This window comes from Ammospiza nelsoni, chromosome 1, assembly GCF_027579445.1.
Source record: "Ammospiza nelsoni isolate bAmmNel1 chromosome 1, bAmmNel1.pri, whole genome shotgun sequence".
Taxonomy (NCBI): domain Eukaryota; kingdom Metazoa; phylum Chordata; class Aves; order Passeriformes; family Passerellidae; genus Ammospiza; species Ammospiza nelsoni.
Window position 1 is genome coordinate 155,314,423 of NC_080633.1, and position 27,951 is coordinate 155,342,373.

Below are 27,951 nucleotides of genomic sequence, written 5' to 3' on the forward strand. Positions count from 1 at the left end.
TTGTCAGCTCTGGCTCTCGGAACACCCGGGACAGCCCGAGGGCGGGGAGTGCTGATCTCCAGCCTTGCCCACGGGTCACCGGCGGCTTCTGGAGAGCAGCAGCGACTGCAGGAGAGGAGCTCCTCTGGTAGCTGCTCTGGTCCTGCCAGGTGCAGTTTTTGTTGATTCTGCGCTTTCAGCCACCCTCAGTGACACCCGGAGCACCGAGAGCCCTGCAGGCCCTGCACGGCACCGCTCCCACCGCCGGGCCCTGGGCAGGGCCGCTCCCGGTTCGGGCCCTCCTGTCCCGGTGCCTCCCGTCTCAGTGCGCACCGCCCGTGAGCCGCAGCTCCCCGGGGACAGAGAGGCATCGGCGGGGATGGGATGGGCCGGGACGGGATGGGGACAAGCCGGGAGCAGCGGCGGTACCGGCAGGAATGGGATGAACCGGACCAGGACCCAGAGCGGCGGTACCGGCGGGGCCGGGCCGGACCAGGACCCAGAGCGGTGGTACCGGCGGGGATGGGATGAACCGGACCAGGACCCAGAGCGGCGGTACCGGCGGGGATGGGATGAACCGGACCAGGACCCAGAGCGGCGGTACCGGCGGGGATGGGATGAACCGGACCAGGACCCAGAGCGGCGGTACCGGCGGGGATGGGATGAACCGGACCAGGACCCAGAGCGGCGGTACCGGCGGGGATGGGATGAACAGGACCAGGACCCAGAGCGGCGGTACCGGCGGGGATGGGATGAACAGGACCAGGACCCAGAGCGGCGGTACCGGCGGGGATGGGATGGGCAGGGCCGGGCCGGGAGCAGCGGGAGCGCGGCCCTGCCCCCTGGCGCCGTCACGTGACGCTGCGCGCTGACGCGCCCCGGTGACGCCGCAGTGACGCGATCGTGACGCGACAGCGGCGAGCCCGGCCGAGCCCAGGCCAGGCCCAAGCCGAGCCCAGGCCGAGCGGAGCCCGGGAGAGGATCCCGGAGCGGGGATTGAACGGCTCTGGGAGGGAGCGGCTCAGGGCCCGTGCTGCGCACCGCCTGTGAAAAGGTGCAGCTCTGTGCCTGCAGAAACCATTGAGCTGCAGTTGTGGTGACTCCTCATTGATTTAATAACCCTAAACCAGCATTTAAATCATTTAAATCAGGAGCCGCTGTGCAGTGAGGCTGTTTCTCCTCAGGGAGGACGGAGCAGGCACACAGTGAGTGCCCGGCCGTCTTTGTCCTCTCTGCGCTCCCGCAGCAGCGTGGGTGAGGCACGGAGTCACGGAGGGCTGAGCTGAGCTGGGCTGGGCTGGGCTGGGCTGGGCTGAGCTGGGCTGAGCTGAGCTGGGCTGGGCTGAGCTGAGCTGGGCTGGGCTGGGCTGGGCTGGGCTGAGCTGGGCTGGGCTGAGCTGGGCTGGGCTGGGCTGGGCTGGGCTGGGCTGAGTTGAGCTGAGCTGGGCTGGGCTGGGCTGGGCTGAGCTGGGCTGAGCTAGGCTGGGCTGAGCTGAGCTGAGCTGAGCTAGGCTGGGCTGAGCTGAGCTGGGTTGGGTTGAGCTGGGCTGAGCTGGACTGAGCTGGGCTGAGCTGGACTGAGCTGAGTTGGGCTGGGCTGAGCTGAGCTAGGCTGGGCTGAGCTGGGCTGGGCTGAGCTGAGCTTGGCTGGGCTGGGCTGGGTTGGGTTGAGCTGGGCTGAGCTGGACTGAGCTGGACTGAGCTGGGCTGGACTGAGCTGGACTGAGCTGAGCTGAGCTGAGCTGAGCTGAGCTGAGCTGGGCTGAGCTGAGTTGAGTTGAGCTGGGCTGGGCTGGGCTGGGCTGGGCTGGGCTGGGCTGGGCTGGGCTGAGCTGGGCTGACAGGATCCCGGGTGCCATCGAGCTCCCTGGAGAGCCCATCCCAGCACTGAGCCACCCTCTGGGGGCACAGCCTTTCTCTGATATCCAGCCTAACCCTCACCTGACACAGCTGCAGCCATTCCCTGGTGACCGCAGAGATCCGTGTCTGCACCTCGTCCCTCAGAAGAAAGGTTCAAACTGTCACCAGTCTGGAATTGAAATGTGTCTCCCGTGCCAGTGCAGGGTGAGCTCTGGCTCTGGATATCCTTGTTCCTGAGGGGGAGTGGGTCTGGCCCAGCCAAGCAGTCTGGATTTTCTCTGGATTTTCTCTTACTCAGGTCATAGTGGATGTTCTGAATCCCCTGTCTGCACGGGGGACCCTCCAGTGGGGTTGTGGTTAGGGCCAGGTGACCTGATCCCAGGGACTTCCCTTCCTTAGGGCAAGGACCCTTCCTGGGCTTTCCCCAAAGGAAAGGACAGCCATCAGGGAAACCACAAAACAGCAAACCCTCACAACAGCTTCCTGTCCTGGTGCCCAAACAGTGCTGCTGTGTAAATACAACACTGATTCTTCGCAGACTATTCCTCATCAGCCCCTTTAATTGAAGGCAGTTTTCTTTAAAAAGGCAAACAACTAACAGTGAAACTGTGCAAGACCACATTTCTGTTCCCACGCCCAGAGTTCCATGCAGATGTTGGTCCTGCTTGCTGGAATAATGTGGGATTTCTCCACATTTAAAAAGTCACTGTGAAGAGCTAGAGGGGGATGACTCGTGCAACCACTGAAGAGACTTTTCCAATTCTGTCAGCCCAGGGGGTGGGAATTGCACTGGGGAGCTGTGAGATGAGTGACCAAGCCTGCGGTCACTGCAGAACTGTCAGCTCAGTGCTCAGTGCCAGTCAGTGCCTGGGACTCCTGAAACTGAGCTGGCATGAAAACAGGCAGATCACGTTAAACAGCTCCAGAGCAGACAGATAAAGGGCAAAAGCAGAGATGCATTTAACCCAGATAATCTGATATGTACACATGCAGAGCCTGAGAGATCAAACCCAGAGTGGCAGCTGGGATGAGTCACCCGTGGGGAGTCAAGGGCAAGATTCACCATCTTCTGCACTATCAAAGAGCCCATGGATCTGCACTGCTGGAGGAGCGGCTCTGCAATGAGGCCCTGCTCTCCAGATTACCCTGTGTGTGCTCGTGGTGCCTCTGGGGCAGGTAATGTGTCTGTTCCTCACATCCTGGCAGTGATCACAGCAGGCCAGCAGCTCACTGGTGGATGGAGCCAGGGGCTGTGTGGTAATCACAGGATCATGGAATGTTTTGGGTGGGAAGGGACCTCAAAGCCCATCTAATCCCACCCCTGCCATGGCAGGGACACCTTCCCCTGTCCCAGGCTGCTCCCAGCCCCATCCAGCCTGGCTTTGGGCACTGCCAGGGATCCACAGCTGCTCTGGGCACCCTATGCTAGGGTTTCACACCCTCACAGGGAACAATTCCTAATTTCCAGTGTCCCATCCAGCCTGGCTTTGGGCACTGCCAGGGATCCAGGGACAGCCACAGCTGCTCTGGGCACCCTGTGCCAGGGCCTCACACCCTCACAGGGCAGAACTTCCCCCCAGTATCCCAGCTAAACCTACCAGAAGCCAGGCTCCCATCAGGTCAGATTTCCAGGATTTCAGTTTTAAAATCAGAATCATTACAGTCACAATAGACCTGTGGGAGCACCAAGACCAAGCACCAGCCCAGCACCACCACCATGTTCCCCCCTAACCCACGTGCTTGAGTGCCATATCCCCACGTGTGGGGATATTCTTGGAACAGTTCTGTGGCACCTGAGGACACAAACTTGTGCAATCCCCTCTTAATCAGTGCTGAGAGCCCTCACAGTGCTCCGGTTCAGGCTGTTGCCAAAACCGAGGGCTGGAGCAGTACCCCAGCATGACCTGCCCGACACACGTGGGCTGTGTTGGTTCCTGGGGAGAACGGTGATCAGAGCTCTCCCTGCTGCTGCTCCCCTGCTCAGGGTGTTCTCCTACTCCTGCCCCCTTGCTCAGGGTGTTCTCCCACCTGTTCAGTGTGTTCTCCCTGCTCAGGGGGTTCTCCCTGCTGCTCCCCACCTGTTCAGTGTTCTCTCACCTGCTCAGGGTGTCTCCCTGCTGCCCCCCTGCTCAGGGTGTTCCCTGCCTGCTCTGCTGTCTCTGAGAGCTGCAGTCCCAGTGGAAGCAACTACCACAATCTGAAATTAGGTCTCACCTCATTGCACACACTTTATTTTACCCCGTGTGGTTAATGCAGACATCAATCTGGGACACGAGTGTGCCTTGCTTGAAGGCCGTTGGCAGAGGGAGCCTGGTGAGACACTGGTGACAAACAATAATTACCCAGCTTGGATTACTGCACTAATCCAGTGTAACAATGCAAACACGTTGTAATTCATGAAAACCAAACAAACACCGCTTACACACGTACATTGCGTTTACAGGGAAAGAAGGTTCTCTAAAATAACCAATATTATCTTGGAAATAATGCAAGGAAATAAACACAACCAACATTCAGAATAGAAAAGCAGCAAAACTTTATTACTAATTCCCAAGTGGAAGGATGAGGCCTCTTTATTCCATTAGGAATAGCTTTAAAATCAGCAATTCCAGGTAATATTTACTCTGGAGTGCAAAAGAAATTGTCTCAGAAGAAGTCAAACCTACTCCAATAAAATGTTGGTGACGTGTTTGTGTATACAGTAGTAGTGAAACTGAAAGTAAAAGCATCCTGTTTGATATTCAGATTTGAAAGTTAGTTTTGAAAAGCTGGAACACAAAAGGTTCACCAATATCCTTTTAAGTGATTTGGAAAAGAGAAAATGAGAGGTTTAAAATGTTTTCTGATTAATAGTGAGAAGACTGAAAAGTGATAATTGTATCTACATTACTGAGAAATACTTTACTCAAATACAGGCTATGAGACTTAATGAAGTAGATTAAACTGGTGTGAGATAAAGGCTGAAACAAGAGTGTAGGGTTATCCCACAAGCTCTGGGAAGGCCAGTGTGTTTTCACTGGGATTTAATAACATCTCAGAATAACTCACACAGGTCCTTGCGGGCTGATAGAATCTAAAAGCCAAAGTTCACAAAGATTCCAAGTTCCTTTACGTGTAATTCCAGACTCTTACTGCAAGTCATTGTTATTTAAGGATAAAAGGTTTGTAAAGCCACACACTGAAACCTTGCAGAAAAACTAATGAAACCGTTTAAACCTGACTTTCTGAGGGTTTTCACCAATTCATATTTCAGTATCACACAGGGAAAAGCTCCAAACTCATGCTGAAACTGGCTTTCCTTACAGGCAGGATTGGTTCAGCTCGTTCAGAATCACAGGGACACTGCTTATCCAATCTAAGTGTATCTGTGAGATACCAGACAGATGGTGTAGCTCCCCTGTATCCAGAGGGGTTCAGCTGCAGTTCATCATTTTAGCCTGGAAGGTCTGAATTGCCCCCATGTACATAGTGGCACCATTCCAAGGTCTCTGGGGTGGCTGGTACTGATACAGCCACCTCTGTCACCAGCTGTCACCAGTGTTCAGTCTGATAGGTCCTGCCTTAAATGGCCATATCAAAACCATGACACTACCAGCAGTGCCATAGTTTTGGGGCCTCAAAACAGATCCTTTGCAGTTTCCTGATGACAGAAGAGGGATTATAGCAAAGATGTAAACACTACATTCCATTAGAGAGCAGAAGTGTTCTGTTCCACAGAAGAGAAGCCAAGCAGTTGATGAATCGTTACCTTGATTCCAGTGCCTGAAGGGGCTTCAAGAGATCTGGACTTTAGACAAGGGCCCGCAGTGACAGGACAGAAGGGAATGGCTTCCTACTGCCAGAGGTGAGTTTAGTTGGGATGTTGGGAAGGAATCCTTCCCTGTAAGGGTGGTGAGGCCCTGGCACAGGTGCCCAGAGAAGCTGCCCCTGGATCCCTGGCAGTGCCCAGGGCCAGGTTGGACAGGGCTTGGAGCAGCCTGGGACAGTGGAAGGTGTCCATGGCAGGGAGGTGGAACTGGATGAGGTGTAAGGTCCCTTCAGCCCAAACCATTCCATGATGCAATGATCACTGAGTCCAGCTGCTCCCCAGCACTCCCAGGACCAGCACCAGCCCCTGTCCCCAGTGCCACATCCACTCCACTGTTCAGTCTCCTCAGGGATGGGGACTGGGCAGCTTTGCCAGGGCTGGACAGCCCTTTCCAGAAGGAACATTCCAAATATCCCACCTAAACCTCTTCTGGTGCAGCTTGAGGCTATGACCTCTCATGGAGTCATTTATTAACTGGAAGCAGAGCCTGACCCCCGCCTGGCTCTGCCCTCCTGTAATGGAGCTGTAGAGAGCAAGCAGGTCCCTCCTGACCCCCTTTTCTCCAGGCTGAGCCCCCCGGCTCCCTCAGCCCGGTGCTGCAGACTCTGCCGCAGCTCTGTTCCCTCCTTGGACACTGCTGCAGCCCCTCAGAGGAGCCCGAGCCTGTCGCCGCCCCGCAGACACTCCGGCCGTGCCCGGCCCTCGGTCCCTCCCTCACGGCGGACCCCCCGCCCCGCCTGAGTCACCGCCGGCCCGGCCCTCACGGCGGCGGCGGCCGGGCGGGACGAGCTGGGACATGAAAGGTGGAACAGGCGCTGCCACGCCCGGGGCTGCGGGGAATCTCTCTTAACCCTTCCCTGCCCGCGGGGCCCCGGCCGCGGGAGCGGGCACGGTGATGGGGGGAGACGGGAGGCCGCGGCTGTCCCCTCAGAGCCCCTTCCACGGCACCCCCGAGGACACGGGGGACAGGGCGCTGCCCCGGGCCCCTCCTGTTCCATGGTGCCACTGCCCAGGAGCTGCTGCTCGTCTGTCCCCAGCACGCCCAGAGTACCACATGTGCCCGAGGAGCCCAAATCCCCCTTCCTAGGAGCCGCAGGGCCACGACCGCGGGGACCAGCGCCCAGGGGCCCTTCCCGGGGCTGGGGGCCGAGGGCTGGGGTCCGTGTCACGGGCTGGGGTCCGTGCCACGGGCCGGGACAGCACCGGGGCTGCGGCAAGCCCTGCCCCGCTGCCAGTGCCGAGCTGGTCTGACAGGCTCGGGGCAGACGGAAGGGAGAGGCCTCCGGCGGCTCAGGAATGCGCAGCCCTTATCTCTGGCTCCCTGCGCGCCTGGGGAGGGAACAGCTCTCCGGAGTTTGCCTTTCTCTCGCTGTTACTCACCCCCGCTCTGCCCTGGGTGGAGCCTCGCTCGCCTGGCTCCCAGGTGAATCAGGTTGCAGGCACGTCCAAGTGAGCAGACAGTGACCCACCACCTGCCCCAGCTCACCTGGGAAGGTAGAGAAGGGTGGAGACCTCGTGGGTACCTGCATGGCCGCCTGAGCCAGAGAGCGACCCACTGCCTATCCACCAGCTGGCTGGCTTCCCTGGTAAGGTAGGAGAAGGGCACATACCTCCTGGGGTACCTGTGTGGCTGCCTGAGGTGGAGGGCAAGGCCTGGGGAGGGCCTGTCCTGCTCCTCTGCCCAGTGCCTGGCATCTGGGACAGGGAATTCCACAGGCAATCCATGGGCAGGAGGTTGCTGCTTCTATGTGGGAAGGCTCCAGTGGCAGGAGCTCCCAGATATGCCATGATGAAGGGAAGGGAGAGAGACAGAAGGAGATGAGAGAGGCAAGGGGGGCAAGAGAATGTCCCAGTGCTGGCAGCAGAGTCTGGGGATGGGAAAGGAATGGACCCAGAATGTCCCAGTACAGGCAGCAGGGACTGGAGATGGTGAGGGAAGGGACCTGGAATGTCCCAGCTGTGTTGGGGATGGCAAGGGAAGGGACCCTTCTGTCCTCAGGTCAAAATTGCTTATCAAACACTTTACACAATTGTGTCTGTTCCCCTTTGAGAAATCCCTCAGGAGCGGATATTCCCAAACTCAGCCTCGTTCTTTGGGAAAAGTCTTGCAGCCTGACTGAGCTCTCCATAACAAAGCCCAGGCCGCTCTCCTGTTTGGACCAGGGACACTGTAGGGATGTATGGTCAGGAGATTGGGACGAAGGGGATGTGCTGTGAGGGCTGAGGTCTGCGAGGGGCTGGGAAGCAGCTCCCGAGGCCCCTGCATTCCACACACAGGGGTTGGGTGTGCTCTGAGTGCTGACACGGCCCACGAGCCCTGGCACAGCCGTGCACGTACGGGCAGGAGCAGGGACAGATGCGTGTGGACAGGCGCACACGGGCTGGCACTTGCTGAGTTTTCCATAGGTGTAAGCCTGACAGACCTCAGGACTGGTGTGTGAGGACAGGAAGGGGATGGGTCCGTGTTGCTCACTCCAAGTTGGCCAGGGTCAATAGGGGTCAATTGCCTGGCCTCAGGATTGGGTTCTCCATCTAGAACAGTTAGAAAGGGAAGAGGCACCTGTGAAGGAACAGAAATACTGATCACATCCTTCTGCTGCTGAAAACATCTAATTTGTGGAAGCTGCGATAAGCTCAGCTGCAAGAGAGGCCAAAAATAGGTCAGTAATAGCAAACTACCCCAACCTGGAGCAGTGACAGTGGCAGCAGTGCTGAGCACCCGTTCCCATTCCCTGTGCAAATATTCTCCCTGGATCAGGAGGCAGGAGAGCACAGTGAGTCCCAACCCCATTAGATGGACACATGGGAGCTGCATTTTAGGGAAAATTGTTTTCGTTTTGGTCTCACTCCACTTTACCCAAGGGACTTTATAGTTGCATTTGAGGTGTAAAAAGAGAGTTGGATTTGCTGTGACCTGGCAATAGGAGTATTCTGAGGGGGGAAAAAGGTCTTGCTCTTCATATGCTTTAGGGGAAATTGCATGCCAAAGGAAAAAGTTGTTGTTCCCCTGTTCCTGGAAGGTTCAAGGCTGGGATGGGGCTGGGAGCAACCTGGTCTATTGGAAGGTGTTCCTGCCCATGGCAGGGGGGTGAAACAAAATGGGTTTGAAGGTCCTTTCCAGCTCTAACCTGTCTAATCCAACTCTAATCAGTGTCTGATTTTGAGGTTCTGTAAGTGTGGAAATGTCTGTGTGCTCGTGTCAGAGCAGGGCTGTGGCTCAGGACAGACTTACCCATGTTCTAGACATAATTTTTCTGGCAACCAAAACTTTACAGGCAATGGAAATTCACCTCCAAACCCTGCAGGATTGGAATTCTTTGTATTTTACAGTTACATGGGACATGTCTGGAGTGCTTATCAGGCCCCATGTGCTGGATTTTCGTAGTCTTAGTGAGGAAGAGGAGATTGATGACTGCATTTCTAAAATCAGTGTGTGGGGGAAGTAAAAGTCAAGGGCAGCACGTGGTTCTCCCCCAAATTAGGCCTTACACTGATTGTCCTTTTTTTTAAGTCCTCCATTTTAGACTTCCTTATGCTTGCTAACTATTGAATAAAAAGCCAGGGGAAGGGATTGGCTGCAGGATAGTGAATGTGACACGAGCATTGCTGTCGTAGATGTGGCACTGGGACATGGGTTAGTGGTGGCCTTGGCAGTGCTGGGAGAGCCCTTGGACTCAAGAGTCTCAGGGGGCTTTTCCAATCCAAAGGATTCCGTGATCATTCAGATAATCTCCTAAGAGATTTTGCCTGCAGGATGACACTTCATTTCCAGCTGCTGTAAACATCAGGTTTTGTGCTGCTGCTCCCCACAGCTCAGATTTCCCTGTCCACTCTGTACCCTTGCTGCATGGGACAGTTAAGGCTGACAGGTTCACGTGCTGCCACTGTGGGACACACTGACAGGTGTCTCAGCAACCACTTCACAAAGAAAATTACAACATGTAATTCTTCCGCCGCTTTCCCCTTCCTCCGGCCTGCAGAAAGATCCCCTGGATATCCCAAATGTCTGGCCACTTTCTGATTCTCCAGCAAAGAATGTTCTGTGGGATCCCTTGCCCTAGTAGGCAGAGATGAGTGAGAGTCCAGTGGGTTTTGGAGGTGCAGACCAGGCACCAGTTCTGCTCTGCCAGTGCCTGCAGCATTCAGGGCATTCACTGCTCACCTGAGACACAGAAAGTGTTCTTGGAGCCTTTTATCAGGGTCAGCTGCCACAGGTATGAACACAGACAGTGCAGCTGCCATCTCTGGAAACTCAGTGAACAGTTGATTAATTGAAGCAATTTCTCATCGGATGGCCAAAACTTCTGCAGTGAAACTCCCAGCAGCAGGCAGAGGTACTGTCTGTTTTCTAATGATGAGTGAGATCCACCTAAGACTATCCAGAGTGAAGAATGGGGTGGCATTCTCTCAGATAATTGACATGGAGTGAACAGCTGTTCAGATGACCAAAGGAGAAGGTCTGGGAGCATTATATGGCATTGTAACAGGAATAACAAATTCCGACCAGAAATTCTGACAGTGACCCAGGCTTTGAGCCTACTGCCTGAAGAGGACACTGAGAAGGAGAACATGGTAAGACTCAGCAGGAAATGCAGAGAGAAGAATGGAAAGTGAAAAGATAAGAATTAGGACTTGGCTGAGGCAGTTGTAGCTAAAAAAGTGCCTAGTGGAGGTTATTTGCCGTATTTCCCTGTCCTGTTGTGAGGAATGTGAGAAGAGCAGTTCATGGGAAGGTGTCCAGCATCCAGTATCATGCAGCCATGGAATAGTTTGGGTTGGAAGGGACCTTCAAGACCATCTCCTCCAACCCTCTTCCATGGGCACCTTACACCAGCCCAGGGTTCTCCTACCTCCTTCCAGCCTGGCCTTGGGCACTTCCAGGGATGGGGAATCATCCACAGCTTCTCTGGGCAGCTTCCTCTTTGCCCCAGCTCTTGTACAATTCCATGTTCTGACCAAAGTAGGAAATTGTGGGCTACACTTCAGAACTAGAGATTCTGCATCCCTGTAAGACTGGCAGGATCCTTTTCAGGAGAAGCCCAACCCTCGGAACAGAAAGTGAGAAGCAGCTTCTGGAGAGGACGAGCATGTCCTGCTGTTCATACAGGTTCTTCCTCTGCAGCAAGATCAGAAGGCACTGGCTAGTCCTTCCATCACACAGTGCAGAATTAAAAACCCCACACCTTGAACCATCTTCGAGGAGACAGGTCTCTTCCCAGATCATTTACCAAGTACAACATTTTCTTGAGAGCAAGCTAACACTTTCCATGTCTCATTGTCACCATGTCTGCTCCGGTCATTTTCCCTCAGGCATTGCTGTCCTCTCCTAAACCCAGCCCTCCCAGAACATCAGCACTTTGTTTGCATAGGATCTTTCCTAATTTTTTTTGAGGCCAAATATTTTTTTAAATAATTGATTTGTAAACTTTGTTTATAGAGCCATTTTGGAAACATGAATTCTTTTCACAGCCCACCCTAAGAGATGACAGCGATGACATTGAATGTGGTGTACAGGCCAGGTGAGGCCCATCACAGGGATCAAAATGCCTTGATTCGTTTCTTGCCTATAGTTCAGAAGCCCTTTGAGTGTTGATAGCACAGAGGGGTTTGTGGCTGGCTGTGCAGAGTGTGGCTAAAGAACAGACTGTCTGTGCTGCCTTTCTCTTCTTGCTGCTGTCTAGGGCAGTGAGAAGTGAGGTGGTTGAGCCCAGGATTGTCTGTACTTGCAGGTAAGGGGTCTGGGGAACAGCTTGGCTCTTTGCAGACTCTGGGATCCAGCCCTGCTTCCTCGCAGGCAGCTCCTCCTGGGTGCTCCAGGCAGCCTGGGCTGCTGGGAGTGTCCCAAAGCAGCAGAGCAGGTCCAGCCAGGGAGGGATCACCTGAGCGAGGCAGCCTGGGAACTGGCTGTGCAGGCAGAACACGTAACAACAAGCACTGCAGTCAGCACAGGGATGGAGCCAGCCCCAGGTGCTGAGGCATCAGCAGGGCTGGCACCAAGCACTGCAGATGAGAGACAAAGGCAGCACTGAGCCAGTTCCCTTTGGCTTAGGCTGGGCAAATACGGTCCAGCGCCCTTGATTCACACCTGGCACAAAGGCTCTGGAGAAAGGCACGTCCTTTTATTTATTTATTTTAATCTGTAGGGCTTTGTGGTGATCACAGCGTGTCTGAATCTGTGATTTCCTGCTGCTCTGTTAGGGAAAAAACAGTAAAAGCCTGTTGAAATGGAACATAATATGGACAGGCGCTAAATGCTGCCCACGTCAACAGGTCTGTGCTTTTCCCAGTTTCTGCTGCTATAATGAATCCAGAGGCAAAGGGACAGTTTTTACCTCCAGCTTCATCTGCCAGCCACTTTTCCTTACATTAAATATTCCACGTGGTTGAGTGTTTTTCAGTGTGGAGGAATCTGCAGGCTGTGATCACATCTGACTCTTCCCTTTATTAGGGGGCTCTGACAGCTTTTGGGGATCTCAAAACTGAATGTGTGTGGCAGGAATCACAGCCAGTAAAGTCACTCCCGTTTATAGCAGTGGGAACAGAGGCAGATCTCAGGCCAAGCTGAAGGGAGATTTCCCTCGGAGACCACTCCCCACCCCTGCCTTGATCAGAGCATGGGGATGGCTGAGACTGCCTGCTCCTTCCTCTCCACCTGCTCCTCTCCTCCTGATGGCTTTTTGGCCGTGGAGGGGAGTGACCTCACTGGGACTCCCCGTGCACCACTGCAGCAGCAGTGCAGTGCAGTGTCTGATGCAGCAGCAGCAGTGCAGTGTTTGATGCAGCAGCAGAAACAGTGCAGGGTCTGACGCAGCAGCAGTGCAGTGTTTGATGGAGCAGCAGCAGCAGTGCAGTGTTTGAGGCAGCAGCAGCAGCAGCAGTGCAGTGTTTGAGGCAGCAGCAGCAGCAGCAGTGCAGTGTCTGACACAGCAGCAGCAGCAGTGCAGTGTCTGACGCAGCAGTTGCAGCAGCAGCAGTGCAGTGTCTGACACAGCAGCAGCAGCAGTGCAATGTCTGACACAGGAACAGCAGCAGCAGCAGTGCAGTGTTTGATGCAGCCGCAGCAGCAGTGTGCAGTGTCTGACACAGCAGTTGCAGCAGCAGCAGCAGCAGTTGCAGCAGCAGCAGCAGTGCAGTGTTTGAGGCAGCAGCAGCAGTGTGCAGTGTCTGACGCAGCAGTTGCAGCAGCAGCAGTGCAGGGTCTGACACGGCAGCAGCAGTGCAATGTTTGAGGCAGCAGCAGCAGCAGTGCAGTGTTTGAGGCAGCAGCAGCAGTGTGCAGTGTCTGACGCAGCAGTTGCAGCAGCAGCAGTGCAGTGTCTGACACAGCAGCAGCAGTGCAGGGTCTGACACGGCAGCAGCAGTGCAATGTTTGAGGCAGCAGCAGCAGCAGTGCAGTGTTTGAGGCAGCAGCAGCAGTGTGCAGTGTCTGACGCAGCAGTTGCAGCAGCAGCAGTGCAGTGTCTGACACAGCAGCAGCAGTGCAGAGTCTGACACAGCAGCAGCAGCAGTGCAATGTTTGATGCAGCAGTTGCAGCAGCAGCAGTGCAGCACCTTTGCACAGCCCAGCAGATGGGTGGAGCAGACCTGGATCCTGCTCCTCCTCAGCCCATTCCAGGGCCTTCATCTCCCACTTTTTGGGTTTCCAACAAGCTGCTTCGTGCTCTCCTTGATCCGCTGCCCCCGAGCATGGGAGGGGTTGCTGCACACAGCCACAGAGGAGCTGCCTTCAGTTCTCCTGCAGCTTCCCCTGCCAACCCCAGCCACGGGCCCAGAGTGCCAGCAGTGCTCACACCTCCTTCCTTCCTTCTGTGGGCTCCCTGTGCAGGGCCAGGAGTTTGGCTTGCTGGCCCCTGTGTGTCCCCTCCAGCTCGGGAGATTCTGTGGTTCCTCCCACACCCTTCTGTGTACCTGTCCGTGCTCTTGCTTGTCCCAGCCGTGGCATTAGGAGAAGGATTTCCGGGGGAGAAACTGAATTTTGCAGGTTTGGTTCTAAAGGTTCTGATCATGAGTGGTGATACTTCCAAATTTATGGACATAATTTCATAGAATGGTCACTTAGAATAGCAGAGAAGTGCATGAAATGCCAAATAATGGTAACAGACTTCTAGAATGTCTGAAGAAGTAACACTGTGACACATAACTGTGTGGGCTGGAATCGTGCTGCTCTGGAGCCAGGCTGGGACAGCTGGGGCTGTTCAGCCTGGAGAAGAGAAAGCCCTGGGGACACCTCAGAGCCCCTTCCAGCGCCTAAAGGGGCTCCAGGAGAGCTGGAGGGGGACTTTGGACACGGGCCTGGAGTGACAGGACAGGAGGGAACGGCTCCCCACTGCCCAAGGACAGGGTTTAGATGGGATATTAGGCAGGAATCATGGAATGTTTTGGGTTGGAAGTACCTTACATCTCATCCAGTCCCCCACCCCTGCCATGGGCAGGGACACCTTCCTCTAGCCCAGGGTGCTCCAAACCCCATCCAGGCTGGCTTTGGACACTGCCAGGGACAGGGCAGCCTGTGCCAGGGCTCACGACCCTCACAGGGAGGAGTATGTCCCAAATATCTGACTCATCCTCCTGTCAAAGCTGCCTCCCATCCTCTGGTAAATTCTGGTATAGAGCACTTACAGTTCCAAGCAGGATCTTGGTAGGATGGATTGTGTGACAGGGTAAGGGGGAATCTCGGAGTTAAAACAGTTGAGGTCTGAGCACTGAGGCTTTAGCAGGATGATTTGTTAATGTCTGGAAGAAAAATTAAGAGAGTATTTGGCCAAACGTGAGCATGTCTGTTAGAAGATGAATCCTATCCCATGTTTCTGGGATATTATCTGTAAGGGGGTGCAGATAGGCGCATTGTACATATGCATTTGGTCACTGATCCTGGATGAGAAATCCTGGTTCTGACACCTGTGGGTTTTGGGACATTCCAGGTGCCTTTGGGCATCCAAAGCTCCTACAGCCTCCTCAGCAGCGGCTGGAGGCCAGGCCAGGCACCTTGGGGCATCCCAGGTGACACGGAGAGCCTGTGTGTGAGCACCTCAATTGCTGCCCTGGCCATGCCTTGTTTGCACTTTATTTATTGTGACTTTCCCAAGGCCTAAGGGCTCAGTGATGGGGAGAGGCAGATTTCCCCCCTTGCTGCCTAATTTACCTTCTGGAATTTTTCTTTCCTTGAAGCACCAGGGGCTTGGCTGCAGCATCAGTAGGGATGTTGCCCAGTGGTCTGAAGAATGTCTTGGGTCCTGTATCGGTGTTTTCTGCTCAAAACATCCAGCTTTAAACAATTGCTGGAGTTTTTTCCCAGGTCATATTGTCAGGATGTAGCAGGATTCCTTTCCTTTCCTGTGTGATGCTGGGGCAGTTCTCTCCCACTCTCCCAGGGAAGCTTTTCCCAGTGAAATTGTGGCTGTTGAAGGTGAGGAGGACATTGGTGATGTGCTTGAGCTTTCCTCTGCCCTTCTGGAGGTGCACTGCAGGGTTTTTGGGCTAGGGGACCTCAGGGCCTTAGTTTTCCAGTATTGTCCTGGGAATGGAAGGAGGGATGTTCAGGGTTCCCTCTGGCTGAACTCATCTCACAGCTGCAGGTGCTGGCTTGGCATGAGCTCCTCTCCTCCTGTACCCACTGCAGTTCAGTGCCTGAGCTGTAACTGCACACAGAATATCTTGTTACTCATTATAAAGAAATACTTTGTTACCCATTATAAAGACCCCCAAGCAAATTGCCACACATTATTCTTTTTAGCATTCCCATTTCTCCCTCAAATCCTCATTATCATGTCAGAAGATTTGGTAAACTGGGACCAGCAATTAAAAAAAAATGAAATTCCTAATTAAATAAAAAAACCCAAGCATGTAAGTAAGTAAAATTCTCTATCAATCAGTACTTACAGGCTGAAAATCTACATTTGGGGTATTTTCAGTTTGTGGCTCAGTTCCTTTGACAGTTTTGATGGTTCAGAATTCCGGAAATACAACAATTGTCTTTTTCTGGAGGGAAAGAAGCTGCAGAAAATAGATTTGCAGGTAAAGTTCAAGCAGAGAGCCAACCCCTGCTTGGAGTCACAGAATCACAGAGTGGGCTGAGTTGGAAGGGGCCACACATCAATCCCAGCTGCTGGCCTGCACAGGATCACCCCGGGAGTCCCACCCTGTGCCCCAGAGTATTGTCCAAATGCTTGAACTCTGCCAGGGAACCTGTTCCAGGGCCCAGCCACCCTCTGGGGGAAAAACCTTGTTTTAATTTCCAACCTCACCCTCCCCTGCTGCAGCTGCAGCTGCTCCCTCGGCTCCTGTCACTGCTACCCCAGAGGAGATCGGTGTCTGCTCCTCCTCCTCCTCTCTTGAGGAGGTTGTGGGGTACTGTGAGGTCTCCCCTCAGGCTCCTGCAGGTGGTTTTAGGTGCCCCTGATCTAAGAGAATCCAGCCATCTCTCTATCAGGGGAGAAGAGAGCTGGTAACTCCAATAACTGATGTGTGTCCATAACTCTGATGTGTGTCCAGGCTCCTGTCCCTCTGAGGGGAAACCTGCCCTTGTGCTCCCTGAGCTCTGGTTAAAAGGAACCAAGGCTTAAAGCATGGAATGTCCTACAATGGAATACACAGTTCTGGAGTAACAAAAGAGCAGGGCAATGTGGCACAGTGAGTAATCCATCTCCTGTTTCCTGAGGCATGTGAATTGCTCCTCCACCAAATCCAGCCTTGCACTGGGATAATGCACACACTTGGAATGGAGCAAGACTAGTTAAGAGAGAAGTGAAAAGACAGGAGTTTAAAAGCCAGTTCTGTCTCAGAAACCTCCCTCTGGCACACAAATATCAGCCAGCAGTGGCATGTGATTGGTTACATCTGACTGGGAGAGGAATTGCTTTCCAAATAGTGGAGGATTTGATCCAGAAGTGGAGAACTGGCCTGGCAGTCAGCAGCTTCATGACACCAAATCTGACCCAGGGCCTCAGAGCTCTGCCAGTGCAAACAGGTCACCCCAGGGGCTGGAACAGAGCAAAACAAAATTATAAAAATCCATGAACTAAGTGCAGAATCCATCTGAAGTCAGCAAGATGAGCTGTAGCAGGAGAAATTTTATTTATTCCTTGACCTGAACTCACATCCACCAAAGTGACAAAAGGTTACAAATATCCTTTGGGGTTCCATGTACTTTCTTCCCTTCTGCTTTACCTGACAGGGAAGGATTTTGGAAGATAAATGAAATATCCAGAATTTAGCGTGTTTGTATATATATATATATATTTGTGTGTGTATATAGCTACTTATATTTTTACATACTTACTTATATGTATAAACCAGCTTTTTTCATGCAAACTGAAAATTCATCAACATGGTGTTGTTCTTGATGCAACCCAGGGAATTAAAGGATGCCAACAATTAATGGCATCATGGGAGCACGAGATGGTTTGGGTTGCAAGGGACTCCTCTTGTTCCATGCTCTGCAAGGGCACCTTCCACCAGACCAGGTGGCTCCAAGCCATGGAACACACAAAGAGCTGGGGCAGACACCTGTGGGGGCACAAACACAACTTCTGGGTTTTATTTCACAGTTATGAGCCATGGGTCTTTTCCAGGCCCCTTCCAGGCATCCCCGGCAGGCTCCCCCTGATCCTCCAGGCCTGCAGCCCTCCCTCACTGCTGGGTTCAGTGATACCAGGACACCCCCAGCCTTGTGTCCATGTTCAGTGACACCAGGACAACCCCCAGCTCTGTGTCCATGTTCAGTGACACCAGGACACCCCCCAGCTCTGTGTCCATGTTCAGTGACACCAGGACACCCCCAGCTCTGTGTCCATGTTCAGTGTCACCAGGACACCCCCAGCTCCCTGTCCATGTTCAGTGACACCAGGACACCCCCAGCTCCCTGTCCATGTTCAGTGATACCAGGACACCCCCAGCTCCCTGTCCATGTTCAGTGACACCAGGACACCCCCAGCTTTGTGTCCATGTTTAGTGACACCAGGACACCCCCAGCTCCCTGTCCATGTTCAGTGGTACCAGGACACCCCCAGCTTTGTGTCCATGTTCAGTGGTACCAGGACACCCCCAGCTCTGTGTCCATGTTCAGTGACACCAGGACACCCCCAGCCTTGTGTCCATGTTCAGTGACACCAGGACACCCCCAGCCTTGTGTCCATGTTCAGTGACACCAGGACACCCCCAGCTCCCTGTCCATGTTCAGTGGTACCAGGACACCCCCAGCTCCCTGTCCATGTTCAGTGGTACCAGGACACCCCCAGCTCCCTGTCCATGTTCTCCCAGTGTCTCAGGGAAGCCCACGAGGAGCAGTTTGCTTTCACATCCAATTTACCTCTTCACTTGGTGCCATTTTCCCTTATTCACAAATGTGCTCATCTTGGGGAGCTCAGGTGGCTACATACACTGGGAGCAGAGCCTGACCCCCCCCGGCTGCACCCTGCTGCCAGGGAGCTGCAGAGCAATGAGAGCTCCCCCAGATCAGCCCAGCTGAGCACAGGGGGTTCCTGGTGTCCCTCTGAACCTGCCAGGTTCGCCTTCTGTCCTTTTGGTCCTTGTGCTGGCAGCAGAGATGTTCTGGGCACAGTTTGTGGTTGTCTCCTCTAGACTGAGGAACCAGAGTTCAGGCATAAGCCTCCCCATTTGGGAGTTGAGGAATAAAATATCTGTAACAGCTGTGAGTTCCTCCTGAACCTGTGTAGTGCTGCTGTTTGCTGTGGTCCTGCCCAGTAACAGTCAGCATTGCTTGGTGCTTATTTAAAGCTCAGTCTTCTCCCTCTTCATTTATAACTGTAGTGAAATAATTATATTAATCAGTATAAAATTGCTTTGCCACTTCACCAGCATGACCTTTCCTCTGCTGTTTTGATTGCCCAGCAGTACCAGAGGGTTCTTCTGGTAGTTCTTCCTTTTGAGGCTGCACTTGGTCCTTTGTCTCTCCCGCTCCCATCTCTGAGCAGTGTGAGCAGTTTGCTGTGGGACCTCTGTCCCCTTCCTGGGTAATGTATGAATGAGTTGGATATGGTGTTCTTCTGTCCAAGATTGTTGGCATATGGGAGCAAGTCCTTAAAATGACACTGCTGAAACAGTTAAAAGCAGGAACACAGGTGACTTGAGCATCCTAAAATCACAGAATCCCAGGATGGTCTGGGTGGAAGTGGGCCTTAAAGCCCATTTTGTTCCACACCCCTGCAATGGGCAGGGGCACCTTCCACCAGAGATACACACTGCAATGCTCTGTACTTCTCCTCTTACACAGAGAAAATAAGACAGAATTAGAGAGGAAAGATAAATGCAGACAATTCAGACTGCATAGGCAGCTGCACGTCAGAACTGTAGAGATGAGTATCTGTTGCAGTACCTCACACATGGAGCTGTTGGATTTTCTTACCCTTACATTAAGACTATAATTTTTCCTGTTGTATCACGCAGCTTTACCAGGGGTTCCAGTTTAGAGCAGGAGCAATTTGTGGGAGGTTGAGGCAGGAGTAACGCAGCACCGCTGTGTGCTGGGCAGGTGGTCGGGTAAGAACTCAAAACTGGTTTATCTTACAGCTCCTGATGAGTGATAGTGTGAGTGTGAGGTTTGATCTCCCAGTCCCCGGCAATCCCTCCCGTTTTGGGAGCAGATGTGTTGGATGAACAGCAGCCTCCCTCACCTCCTGTGCTCACTCAGTAACACCACCCAGCAGGAGTCACTCACTCTTTGGGCATCAGGAGGAAATCTCTGCTGGCACCTCAGTGCTGGAGTGCAGGAAAAGAACATTCCAGCACTGACATTAGTTCAGAGTCTAAAGCCAAAGTGCTTGGAGCGTTTTGTGGATCAGTCTGATATTACTGTTGTGGCACAACAAACTTTTCTGTCAAAAACGGGTTAAAATCAGATTTTTCTATAGTCTCAAATAATTGTCCCCTATAGACAATTACCAAATATTGCTTGTGAGGCCCTTTCAGCTGTGTTTTTTCTTAACATGAGGAGACTGAAGAAGTGATCACATGCCTTGTTTTTTATTTCTTCATTCATCTCATGGAGGCTCCTCTGCCTTCTGGCTGTGTTACACCAGCAGGACACCCTGCACCACCTGCTTTGTTCATGTGCTGAGGTGGTGATAACCCAATCTGTGAGGGTACAGAGGGTGTCCTTGTGTTCAGGCAGGTGCTTTTGGTTTAGGGCCACATTACACATAGTAAATAACTTCTGTAGCATTTGGAAATTAATTTTAATGGGGTGTAGATAATAACCACCTGGAGCTTTGCTCTTGACTTTCAAACAAACAATAGATTGAAGCTTAGCAACCAGCAGCCTAAAAGAGAAAGTTGATCATTCTGTTGGATGCATTGGCCTTGCTTATCCCAGGGCTGCCTGGCTGATTTGTTCCATATTTTGGCCCAAAACAGTTAACTCTGTGAAGGTAATGGTTAAGTGACTCACACCTCTGCCTAATTTTAGTCTCCCATGCCTTTGAATTGAACTTTCTCCAGCATTGCTCCATGTTGTTTTAATCTCTGCCTGTGCTCCCTGTGGAGGATGTGTTGGACGCGTTGCTGTCATGACACTGCTGTGTCTCAGGGATGTTTCTGTTTCCCTCCAGCTCTCCCTCCCCCGATGGCTCGTCGATCCCAAAGCTCCTCCCAGGGGGACAACCCCCTGGACCCCAACTACCTTCCCCCCCACTACAAGGAGTACTACCGCCTGGCCCTGGATGTGCTCACGGAGGAGGGCAAGGAGAGCTACCAGCGCTTCCTGGCCGAGGAGAACGCCCCGGATTTCCTCTGTGCCTCCGAGGTGGAGCACATCATCCAGAACCTGCAGAAGCCCCAGTACGCCAACCAGGAGGGCAGCACGGACACGGTGGGGGACAACGACACGGACGGCTCCTCCGGGACTTACTGGCCCATGAACTCAGACCTGGCCGTGCCTGAGCTGGATCTGGGCTGGCCCATGGTCTTTGGCTTCAGGGGAACGGAGGTGACCACGCTGGTGCAGCCGCCCCCGCCAGACAACCCCAGCATCAAGGAGGAGGCTCGCAGGATGATCCGGGCAGCTCAGCAGGTGAGTCAGGGAGAGCCCGGCCAGAGCAGAGCTAAAACCACACCTGTGTCAGAGAAGCATCAGGAGGAGAATCATAGTGCAGTGGTTTGGGTTAAAGCTCGTCCAGTTCCACCCCCCTGCCATGGGGATGGACACCTTCCACTAGCCCAGCTTGCTCCAAGCCCTGTCCAACCTGCTCTTGGACACTTTCAGGAATGGGGCAGCCAGAGCTGCCCAGGGCACGCTGTACCAGGGCCTGATCACAGGGAACAATTTCTTCCCAATATCTCATCCAACTCTGCCCTCTGGCAGTGTAAAGCCACTCCCCTTGTTTTGTCACTCCAGGCCCTTGTCCAAAGTTCCTCCTGAGCTCTCAGAGCCACTTTAGGCACTGGAAGGGGCTGTAAGGTTTTCCTGGAGCCTTCTCTTCTCCAGGCTGAGGAACATCAGGTCCTCTGCTAAGTCCCTGAACTCTGCTTTCAGAACCTGACAGAGGAGCAGGGTGATCCAAATCCAGCACTGACTGCATCAAAGCTTGTCTCTGCTCTGCTGTCATGGCACCATGTCCTAGGCCTTGCTAAAACACACCAAGAGTTCACAGAATCCCAAAACATTAGAGATTGGAAGGGGCCTCTAGAGCTGGTCCTGTACACTCCCCTGCTCAGAGGAGGTCACTTAGAGAGGGTCACTCAGGATGTGTCCTTGAGCGTCTCCAAAGGTGGAGACTAAACCTTTCTGGACAGCCTGTTCCATGCTGATGGTCTCCTTGCAGTCCCAGAGGCTTTTCTGTAACTGATCTGTAATTTCCTGTGTTTCAGTTTGTCCTTGTCCTCCCACTGGGCACCACTGAGAAGAGTTTTCTCCTTCCTTACACCATTTCCATCAAGTATTTGCACTCAGGGAGCTGGGAAGGACAGGAAGGTGAAGCTGTGAAGCTGCTTTCCATAAAATCAGCACATGGATTCAGCTGAGAATGGCTGCCTGAATGCTGGCCAGGAAGTTACCCAAAAACGGCACGGGGATGTTGGAGTGGAGGGACCAGCTCCATACACCATCCAGTGTGATTACTGGCCAAAAAATTGATGGAATTTTTGGATTGATGAGTCGGGAAGCACACAGGGAGGTTTCCCCTCACCTGCATACACAGTACATGCACGTTCCTGGGCAGAAATTCTCCTTCCAGTTTGGGGCCCACAGTGCTTAAGGGGACCTTTAATTGGGATGTTTCCTGTTTGAGAAGGAAGCTGAGCTGGGGACAGTGCAGCTGCAGGGTGTGAGAAGCTGGGATACGCGGTGGGTCAGGGCAGCACAGGGGCTCACGAGTCCTTCTGCACCCCTTGCCAGGTGGTGGCCATCGTGATGGACGTTTTTACCGACGTGGATCTGCTGTTCGAGGTGCTGGATGCTGCTTCTCGCCGGGTGCCTGTCTACATCCTGCTGGATGAAATGAACTCCCAGCTCTTCCTCGACACAGCTGCCAAGTGCAGAGTCAACCTCAACTATGTGGAGGTGAGCACAGACCTGCCCTACCTGATGGGTGTCCTGAGGGGGTGTGTCCTGCACACAGAGGGCCAGTATGGCAGGAAACGCCTGACAAGGGGCAGAACCTGGTGAAAGATGAGGTGAAGAAAGTGAGGAGAGCTGGCACGACACGGGCTGAGGGCTGGAGAAGTGCTGAGAAAGGGGTTTGTACATGGCTGTGTGCAGGCAGAACCACTGGAGCGGGATAACCCCAGTGGGGCTGGATGGGTTAAAGGAGGCAGGGAAGGAGGGCAGGGGAGGGAATGAGGGTCCCACCTGAGTCTGTGCCTTCTTGGTTTGCAGTTCCTGAGGGTGAGGACAGTGTCTGGCCCAACATACTACTGCCGCACGGGGATGTCCTTCAAGGGGCACCTGAAGGAGAAGTTCCTGCTGGTGGACTGCATGGTGGTGCTGAGTGGCAACTACAGGTGAGGAGCCCTGTCCAGCTCAGAGAGAGACACTCAGGGGCTTTGTGCACGGGGCTGGCTGCAGAGGAGCTCAGCTCCCATCTGATCCCCAGGGAGAATTTGCCATAGCATGAGGAGTGCAAGATTTGCATCTTAGCCTGGACCAAATGAACTTGGACCTCCACTCACAGAATCATCAAATCACAGCATGGTTTGTGTGAGAAGGGACCTGAAAGCTCATCTTGTTCCACCCCCACATGGGCAGGGACACCTTCCACTGTCCCAGGCTGCTCCCAGCCCCATCCAGCCTGGCCTGGGACACTTCCAGGGATGGGAGCTTTTCTGGGCAGCAGAGAGGTGGGTGGTTTTAGTGGGGGTGGTTTTAGTTAGGATTGAGAGCAGCCATGAACACATTACCATCCTTTTGGGAATAACAATCTTACCAGCTAAAACATTAATTTCTGGCAGAATAAATGTTTTTAGTGAGTTGCAGTAGAAGAATTTCTCCTTCACATATTAAAAGGGTGATGGGGAAACACCTGTCATGCTCTGAGAATGTAATCATAGAATCACAGAATGGTTTGGGTTGGACAGACCCTAAAGCTTATATGGTTTCTCCCCCTGCTGTTGGCAGGGAAACTTCTAGGCCAGGTTGATCCAAGCCTACCCTAAGTTGCTTCTCATGGTGGAAGTTAAGCAAATAGAATTAGGGGTATTTAAAACCACAGTATATGAAGAAAAAATGACAGAAATCTGATTAAAGTGCACATTCCATGACAGTAAGATTTCACTTTGTTTTTTTTCCCCTGATATTTGAAAAGAGTTACTCACATTTGATGCTGTACCAAACAACTAACTTTCCGATTGGATCATTTCTTGTTTATGAGAGCATCCAGTAAATTGTTCAGGACTGCTTCTGCCACACTCCCATGTGCTTTGGGCTTTCCAATATTGTATCATTCCTGAAGTAGGAAGTTGTGGGAGCATTCAAGGGGAGGCTCACCAAGGCTTGGAGCAGCCTGAGCTAGTGGAAGGTGTCTCTGCACATGGCAGGGGGGTGAAACAAGGTGTGATGGTCCCTTCCAACCCAAACCTGTCTGGGATTCTGAGAGACTGGCTGGTGAATTGGTAAAGCAGCGTTCTGGCACTGCCACATGGATATCAGGGACACAAGATTTGCTCACTGAGGAAGGACACTGAGTAGCAATTTATTGGGAAAAATACTCCATTTTGCAGTGGAGGTAGATACACCAACTGAAGAAGGCCTTGAGCACAGACAACCCAAACCAAACTTCCTTCACATAAGGAATTAAAAAATCTGTGGGGGAAAAAAAAGACAGCAATTATAAGGGTTTTGGTTAAGCCCAGCAGGCAGCCAAGCCTCACAAAGGTCCCTCAGCATTCCCAGCAGGATGTGGTAGAGAACTGTGAAGGTGGGAACACTCCTGGGTTGTGATACAATTTTAACAGCTGCATCAAACCTGCACACACAGGCAGGGCAAAGTAAGAGATCCTTCCCTGCTTCCCATCGCTCAGCAGACGGGGAAAAAAACAGAGCTTGACCTGGGAAGATGAACACCATAACACTGAACATCTTCCTCCCCCATTTCCAGCCCAGCTCCTCTGTTCAGTCCCCTCAAACTGTGTGGGTGGAAGGGCTGTGCCAGCCCAGGAGTAAGACCTTGGGTTTGTCTTTTCAGAGGTTCTGTTGGCACCACCTCAGGAGTAAGACCTTGGGTTTGTGTTTTCGGAGGTTCTTGTCAGCACATCTCCCAGCCTCTGGGGTGCCCCTGACCGGTGTCACCTGCCAGGTGCTGAGGGGACACACTGACTGTTGTCCAGGTCATTACTGACAGTACTAAAAACAGGAATACGTGCTTCACACAAGGACTATCATCAGCTCACTCTGGGTGACATGACTGACTGGCTTTTTAGAACAGAAATCATTTACTGCTTTGTAAAATTCTCTGCAAAGAAGTGATCCCAAATCAATCAAGCTGTTAGGTTTGGGAACAGTCGTGTAACACAGCTGCAAGGGAATTGTCTGCCTTTATTTTGCCCTATTTCTGCCCAAACAGAAAATTTAGAATTTGCTTCAGGTGAGCAAATGTTTTAATGAAAACAGGTACAGCTGAGTTACTCCATCACTTCTGTTCTCTCTTCAGTTTCATGTGGTCCTTTGAGAAGATTCACAGGAGCATTGCCCACATCTTCCAGGGTGAGCTGGTGGCCAGCTTTGATGAAGAATTCCGCATCTTGTTTGCACAGTCGGAGCCTCTGGTTCCTCCAGCCAACGTCCTGGCAAAGGCAGAGAACACGTTTGCCCTGGCTCCCTTTGGCAATAACATGCCCTTCTTCCCCAAGAAAGGGCCCCTGATGTTCCAGAGGGACGAGAGCCTCTTCCCCTCCTTCATGGACAGGGTGGATCCCGACAGGTACTTCCTGTCCAATTTCCGGCGGGACGACATGCTGCGGCACACCGTGGAGGGGTCGGCCATGCGGATGTACAAAAAGGTGGAAATGGAGAATTCCCAGATGGATCCCGTCAGGGGCTTCCTCCGTTCCAAGCAGCTGGAGCTGGACGCTTTTAAGAGACACAGTTTTGCAGAAGGAACGTTTGAAAATTTTGCTTCTGCCAAGCAGTACACCCGGCAGATGTTCATGAACAACATGGACGAGTTCAAAATCCAATCCAGTCATTTCCAGAAGGACCAGTTCTACCAGTACCAGTTTGAACATCCCCATCTTCCTGGCAGACCTCAGGGATTCTTTGAGAGGATTCGAGGGGGGAGGCCGGGATTCAATGAGCTGGAAGACTATGGAGAGGGACCCCGATACCCTGAACTGGAGCCCAGTTATTCACAGGAGGGTTTCCCCCTGCGGCTGGACTACGTGCCCTCCAATTCTTCCAGGGAGGTGAGACACGGCTCCGACCAGCTGAACCCCGCGGGCAACGGCCCCATGGGAATGATGCTACGGAGGCAGAACATCGGACAGAAATTCATTTGCCAGACTTCTCCCACGCAGAAGCAGAGCCTGGAGCAGCACCTGTTCCTGCAGGACAAGGATGAGGAGCAGGACGACGACAAGAGCACGCAGGAAAACAGAACGGGCTTGCGGAACTGGAGGATTTCCTCGTACCTCAGCGCGTACCAGTCGGAACCAGAGGAGGGGCTCCCGATGCCGATGGAGTCCGAGGCGTACAACGATGCTCTGGGGGATCCCCTCACAAAGCACCCCACTGACCTCGTCCCAGCCTTCAAACCCCCCACGCCCTTCAGCAGCAAACTGGGAATTGACAGTGCCAAGGAATCTGCGGATTCTGATAGAGCAGGTGAAGAAACCTCCATCATGAAACCAGATGCCTTCAGGTCCAGGATAAATCCCTTGATCCAGAGGAGTTCCAGGCTCAGGTCCTCTCTGATTTTCAGTGCTGCCAAATTAGATCAGCCCAACACCACAATAGAAAAGGTGCAGATGATCCAAAAAGAGCAAATGTCCAGTGAGTTAACAAAGGACAATGAAACCATCAAGACGGCTGCTTCCTCCAAAGTGGCCGAGCTGCTGGAGAAGTACAAAGCTGTGGGCAAGGACATGGAACGGGGCACGGTCACCCACACCAAAGCTGTTTCAGGTTACCTACAGGAGGAATCTCAGAATACGGAGAAGAAATGTACCAAATCTGTGCAGTATAAGATTCTGGAGAGCAGGGTGCTGGACTCCAAAGACTCCTGCAGTACTTACAAGATGCATGGAGATTTGGACAGAGCATTTGGAATGGCCTCATCCACCCCGCAGCTTGGGGACGCGTTGAGTAAAGATCCCCTGGGACATCTTGGCACTAAGGTGGACAAGTTGTCATCCCGGTTTTACCCCATCGAGAACAAACCTCCTCTTCCAGAGAAGGAGAGCCTGATATTTGTAGGAGACACTCAGAAATTGGCTCTTCCAGAGAAGAAGGACAGAGTGACCTTCAGAGAAGACTCTCCAAAATTAGTCAACACAGAAATTAAGAAACCACAGGTGAGGACAAGTACTACGTCCTCAGTTCTAGAAAGCCTGTCCAGAAGTCAAGGGTCTGACAGCTCTCTCAACAAATCTGAGGAAGACTGTTCAAAACAAGAGCAAAATCCCATGGAGTTTTTAAGAAAAGGGTCACTACGGCTGAAGCAGTTTTTGAACCCAAAAGGTGAAAAGAAATTGGAGGAGGAACCTGCTTCTGAGAGTGGGAAATGTGACAAGCAGGCAGTGGTGCTCAAACGATCATCCATAGGGGACTGCCAGGAAGCAATGGAGGAAGAAAAACCCCCCAAATTCGCAGCCCCACTGCCCCCCAAGAGCAGCCAGACAACACAGGGGAGGTTCCCGTCCTCCACAGCCAACATCCTGTACAGCAGCAACCTGCGCGACGACACCAAGGTGATCCTGGAGCAGATCTCTGCCAACAGCCAGAAGAACAGAGCCGAGCTGGCCAAGCAGCTGCCGTCCACCAGCAACCCCGACCTCTCCAGGTCCACCACAAGCTTGGAAAGAAAAGGGGAAAAGGAGAAAAGCTGCAACATCCACAGGTCGGAGAGCTTTGGGAGCCAGAAGCGGAACCTGCAGCGGCAGCCGTCAGAGGACAGAGACACCCTCCTCAAGAAGATGGAGAACATGAGGAAGGAGAAGCGAGTCTACAGCAGGTTTGAGGTGTTCTGCAAGAAGGATGAGCACACGAGTCCCAGTGAAGAGGAATATGACACAGATGCCAAAGACAAGAAAATGGGAAAATTCATGCCCAAAATCCTGGGGACCTTCAAGACCAAAAAATGATCCTAGAAATCCTATTTAATTCCATTTAATCACTGACTGTCACAGGGAAACGAGGAAGAAACTTGTCTATGATGGCTGCAAACCCCAACGGCAATGCTCTTCTTCATTAGTGAGCAGAAATGTATCCAGCGTGAGCCTCCCACGGCACAGTTTGCTCAAAAGTCAGGTGGTATCAAACCTTATCACAGTATGTTCCAAATAAAACAATTAAAATGCCAACGTGCTTAAAAAAACAAGTCTCTGTTACTGTCCAAACTAAATGATAGTCTCTGTTAAACCCAAGGAGTATTTTCAGCAGAAAAAAATATTCAAATTTCAGAAAAAAAAGAAAACCAGAAAATTCAGTACTTGAGTTTGGGCCAGAAAAGAGAAATACATACAGACACACACACACACAGGTATTAACTGGAAAAAAGTATTTAAATCTCAGTGTTTTCTCAGGTGCAGTTATGCTTTTTCTGTATCTCACAATGAATCAGACACAGGAGGCACCTTTTTGAAGGTTTGCATACAAAAAATATTTGTAATCAAAGTTCTGGCCTTATCTGTGGTTCTTATCT

At 52.6% G+C, this 27,951-nt stretch overlaps 1 protein-coding gene across 6 annotated transcripts; it reads left to right on the top strand.

Annotated features, from left to right (window-relative positions):
- Window positions 1–903: 903 nt before the first annotated feature.
- On the top strand, window positions 904–27,627 carry FAM83H (family with sequence similarity 83 member H). 6 transcript variants are annotated; one of them, XM_059480206.1, is made up of 7 exons: window positions 904–1,184; window positions 1,930–2,043; window positions 2,833–3,015; window positions 20,212–20,672; window positions 21,996–22,160; window positions 22,476–22,600; window positions 24,745–27,627. In XM_059480206.1, exons 3-7 carry the CDS (start codon window positions 2,928–2,930, stop codon window positions 27,389–27,391), a joined length of 3,486 nt encoding a protein of 1,161 aa, XP_059336189.1. In that variant the 5' UTR covers window positions 904–1,184; window positions 1,930–2,043; window positions 2,833–2,927; the 3' UTR covers window positions 27,392–27,627. The 6 variants fall into 6 exon arrangements, with proteins under 6 accessions (XP_059336189.1, XP_059336206.1, XP_059336216.1 ...); XM_059480223.1 differs by lacking the exons at window positions 1,930–2,043; window positions 2,833–3,015 and having other exon boundaries at window positions 904–1,233; XM_059480233.1 differs by lacking the exons at window positions 904–1,184; window positions 1,930–2,043; window positions 2,833–3,015 and adding an exon at window positions 5,416–5,683.
- The last annotated feature ends 324 nt before the right edge of the window (window positions 27,628–27,951 follow it).

What these genes read in the sequence shown, in the direction of transcription:
- FAM83H (XM_059480206.1), top strand. Translation starts at nt 2,928, where the DNA reads ATGGATCTGCACTGCTGGAGGAGCGGCTCTGCAATGAGGCCCTGCTCT. An exon ending in TCAACCTCAACTATGTGGAG is followed by an intron (nt 22,161 to 22,475) that starts GTGAGCACAGAC and finishes CTTGGTTTGCAG; the next exon opens with TTCCTGAGGGTGAGGACAGT. An exon ending in GTGCTGAGTGGCAACTACAG is followed by an intron (nt 22,601 to 24,744) that starts GTGAGGAGCCCT and finishes TTCTCTCTTCAG; the next exon opens with TTTCATGTGGTCCTTTGAGA.